Raw genomic sequence first — 4,234 nt, forward strand, 5'->3', positions numbered from 1 at the left:
TTAAATAACTTACTCAATTTCTTTAAGAAGATAAAATAAAAACTAATAAATGATGCTAATTTCAGGGGAAGCTGAGCTGCAGTTTGGTTCTTTCTAAGGCAGTCTGTTGTTTTACATGTGTGTGCGGTGACGTGAACAGAAAGGTGAGATTGTCACTTCATCGGTGTGTCCTCAGAGACCCTGAGCAGGCCGAGTCTGTCATTTTGACACAAGTACTTAATGTGAAATAAATGGCAACGCAAACCCAAAACAAGCGCACATGAAGAGCTCCTCACGCCTTGTACTTCTCCTTCCCTGTTTCACTAATGACGCAGATGTGCTGAAACAGAAGAGCCATCCATGAGTGTTGGATCTGTCCACGGTCTCACCCAGAATTACTCCGTTTGCACCTCGTTTTCTTTGCCTGCATGAAATACTTACATTCAGATCTCGAAAATACTCGTTGTAGTCTAGCGCGTATCCCACCACAAATTTATCGGGCACCTCGAAACCTACGACTGAAAGGAAAGAAAAGTAATGAGTTTCCTTTTTAAAGACGTGGACACTGAACTGGCAGTCGTACTTAAAATAGCAAGCCGTGACAAGTTTCAAAACCGGTTCCTTCGATAGAAACGTCCGTAGATTAATCGTAAAGAATGTTTGGCAGCACCAACAACCAACGATGACTGTGCAGAGGAGACGTTTCTACTGCTGTCCCTGCGCTAGCAAAGATAGTTTTTACCAGCTTGGAAATCCTAATTTACAAATCTGGTTCGAAGTTTCATGGACGGCACGGTGGCTCAGTTGGTAGAGCTGCTGACTCGCAGCGAGAAGGTTGCCAGGTCAAATCCCAGCCGGGGACCTTTGTGGAGTTTGCACGTTCTCTCCGTGCTGTGTGGGTTTTCTCCAGGTACTCCAGTTTCCTCCCACAGACCAAAAACATGCACGCTAGACTGACTGGTAACGCTAAACTGTCCTTTACTGTCCCTGTCATGGACTGGAGACCTGTCCAGGGTGTCCCCCACCCCTCACACAGTGATTGCTGGACATGGGCACCACTGACCCCCGTGACCCCAAAAGTAAGAAGCGGGTAAAGATGATGTCTGGAGGAAATCATCATGAGAAGGATTCAGACAGATGTGACAGGATTTATATGACTGAACCAGACAAATCAAGCTGGAAACGTTCTGGGGTTAAAAACGCAGCTTAACAAGCGGTACGCCACGTCCCCCGTCACTGAGGGAGTCGAATAGTGAGCGTTCGTAGTTTTTGAGAGGAACGTTTTTGTGGACTGGAACTGAACGGGGAATGCAACTGGACCTTAATAGTTTTGGTGCAAGGTGTTCAAAGGTATTTTTTCCTTTTGCTCGTTCGAGGCAGGGACAGATCCAGCACCAGGCCCAACGGTGGAGCCAGGGTGCGGAGGGGGCCTTGGCCACCATAGATTAATCTTCAGCCACTCCAAGGAACATCCTAAACATGTGAGTAAACTATTTTTAACCAATATTAAAACTAGAAAACATGGTTCCCTCAAATGATAGGGATTGCCTGTTTACATACACAAAAAGTGGCGGCCATCTTGGATTTCGACTTGGCAACCCAGTTTTCACGGTGACCTTTCTTACACCTAGATGCAGCCATGCGCTAAACTGGATCTCAGCGCGTCACTCGTTTTTCAAGTTACCATGTGCACAACATGCACAGACGGTCAGTATTTCCAGTCCCCCCATTAGCCCTGCAGCTAGCAGATATTTTCTTTGTAGCATGTATCTCCAAACCTTTAAAGCCCCCAGTATACCTCCGCTTACGTCCATACGCAGAGGTACGCACGTACGTACGCGGAGGTACGAGCGTACCCCGCAGGGCATGTCCGTGCAAAGCTCAATTTTTACGACCGCATACACGGTGTCGCACAATAAACTGCCCAGAGACGGACTGTTTTGTACGTGACACCAATGTATTAAATTCCCCTTCTTCATCCCTGATCTGGCCTTTTCTTTTGTTTTTTTGCCAAGAGGCAGTGATCTCTTCCTCCTCCGTTGATGCCATGACTGAAATGGTGAGAAATGGAGGAACTTGTCACGAGCGAATTAAACTCAGGTCCAGCGTGGCTGCGGGAGGGTCTGGAGATTTTCTGGTGGGCTGGTCTGATGTGTGGGCTGTAGAGCCAGCGCTCCCTGTTTTTTTTTTTTTTTTTAGAACTTTTTATTAACATATAAACACAGAACACCACTGAGGCTGAGAGCGCTCGTTTTTTTTTCCTGACCTGTCTATCAATCCAGTAGGCGTGTTGGCAAATGACCAATCGGTGACCTCAGTTTGTCCCGAAGGTAAACGCCCCTTGTCTGTGAAGCTGCTCAGGGTGTACGCTGGAGTACGAAGTCTGAACCCTCTGCGTACAGTACACGCGTACGTACGCGGGAGTATACTGGGGGTTTAGGGTCCCACGGCTCTGGAAAGACTCTGTTATTGTTCCAATCCCAAAAACCAAGACTGCTCAGTCCCTGAATGACTTCAGGCCTGTTGCCTGGACTTCATTATAAAGTCTTTCAAAAACCTGGAGCAGGAGATCCTCTGGTCAAAAGTTGAAGATCAATTGGACCCACTTCAATTTGCTTATCGTTCATGTAGAGGAGTGGAGGACACAACAGGAACTCTTAAATATGATTTTAGAACACAAGGGTGTCAGAAGCATCTGTAATGTGTGTGTGTGTGTGTGTGTGTGTGTGTGTAAAAAAAAGTGTACACTATTGTACAAAAAAAGCAACATATCATCTAGAGTTCCTTAATTAATTCCATTTAAAACGTGTTTCTCACCAAGTTTATTCAGCCGTGGCTTTTAAAGACATTTCAACTTTAATGCACCTGAACACACCGCGTCTCTTCCACCTGCAGCGTCTGACAGCTACAGACGTAGCGCTGCACTTCTCTCAAACATCCTCTTAACCACGTATATGTTTATTATCAACCCGCCGGTCAACAATAAGCTTGCTAAGCTAGCAACACAGAGGTGTCTCCACTCCTCCACCTGTGAGCGATCTGCCGAGGCAGGAGGAGACGCAGAGGAGAAACAGTGCTGCTGCTGAAATGGAGGCAACCAGGAAAACCTGGAGTGGACTTTTAGTGGTTTGAGTATTCTCCTGCTAATCAAGTGGAATGGATTTGTTCACAAAGAAAGATAAACTGTGCCAACTGAACTAAAGTTTCATGATAAGTGTGTGTGTGTGTGTGTGTGGGGGGGGGGGGGTGTTCCAAATGAACGTTATTTGAATGTGGGGGACACGCCCCTTCCACATATAATGGTTGGGACACCTACGTTAGGACACAATAAAGTCCGTGCTCAGTAATCCAGGTAGACAATCCAACAATTGTCAGTGAGGTCATCTGGACAGTTTTTATTTTTGTGCTGAAACGTTTCACCTGTTGGGACACCTTGAAGGTACAAAAACCTTTTTTTAAATTAATTTTTATTGACTTTTCGTCTTTTTAACTGTATTCAGCCTCACATTTTAGCAGAGAAATTACAACGTCTGTACGGTCTGGACTCCGGCCTCATCTGTTGGCTTGTGGACTTTTTAACTGTTCGGTCTCAGCAGGTGAGGGTCAGTGGGGTTGTCTCTGATGTCCTTCTGTCCTCTACCCATTCCCCTCAGGCCTGTGTTCTTTCACCCCTTTTATTCATTTTATATACAAAAGATTGTCGCAGCCAGTTCCCACAGCGTCACATCTTAAGGTTTGCTGATGACTCTGTCAGCCTGTCCCTTCTCAGCAGTGGGGACCCAGACCCTGGTCCTGTGGTCGGGACTTCACTGGATGGTTGAGTCTTCCTCTTTAGAGTTAAATGTTTCTAAGACAAAGACGATTGTCACTGAATTCAGAAAAGACTCTTCAGCTGCTGCTCCTGTGGTCAGTAACAGTGAAGCTGTGCTGGTGCATCAATATAAACATCTAGGAGCTGTTCTTGATGACAAACTGACCTTTGACCCCCATGTGAACTCTCTTTGTAAGAAGTTCCACCAGATAATGTTTTTTTATCAGAAGCTCTGGGTTTAATGTTGATTCGACTTTTATGAGAAAGTTTTATTGAGTCTCTAACTTTCATCTTCATCTGCTGGTTTGGACTTTTGACCTAAGAACAAGAACAAACTTAGGGATTGTCAAGATGTGCAGCAGAACTGCTGGCATAGCCCTACAGAACCTCTCTGACCTACAGAACCTCTCTGACCTACAGAACCTCTCTGACCTACAGAACCTC

At 45.8% G+C, this 4,234-nt stretch overlaps 1 protein-coding gene across 1 annotated transcript in view; it reads right to left on the minus strand.

The window, feature by feature from the left end:
* Positions 1 to 205: 205 nt before the first annotated feature.
* hprt1 (hypoxanthine phosphoribosyltransferase 1) overlaps positions 206 to 4,234 on the minus strand; it is a 31,716-nt gene continuing 27,687 nt past the window's right edge. Inside the window, exons 8-9 of the mRNA XM_037676025.1 lie at positions 421 to 497; positions 206 to 319 (exon numbers count right to left, since the gene is read on the minus strand). Coding sequence (XP_037531953.1) covers positions 272 to 319; positions 421 to 497 — 125 coding nt within the window. The 3' untranslated portion in view covers positions 206 to 271. The remainder of the gene's footprint in view (positions 320 to 420; positions 498 to 4,234) is intronic.

The sequence above is a fragment of the Nematolebias whitei genome, chromosome 4 (genome assembly GCF_014905685.2).
Source record: "Nematolebias whitei isolate Nwh7 chromosome 4, NemWhi1, whole genome shotgun sequence".
Lineage (NCBI taxonomy): Eukaryota > Metazoa > Chordata > Actinopteri > Cyprinodontiformes > Rivulidae > Nematolebias > Nematolebias whitei.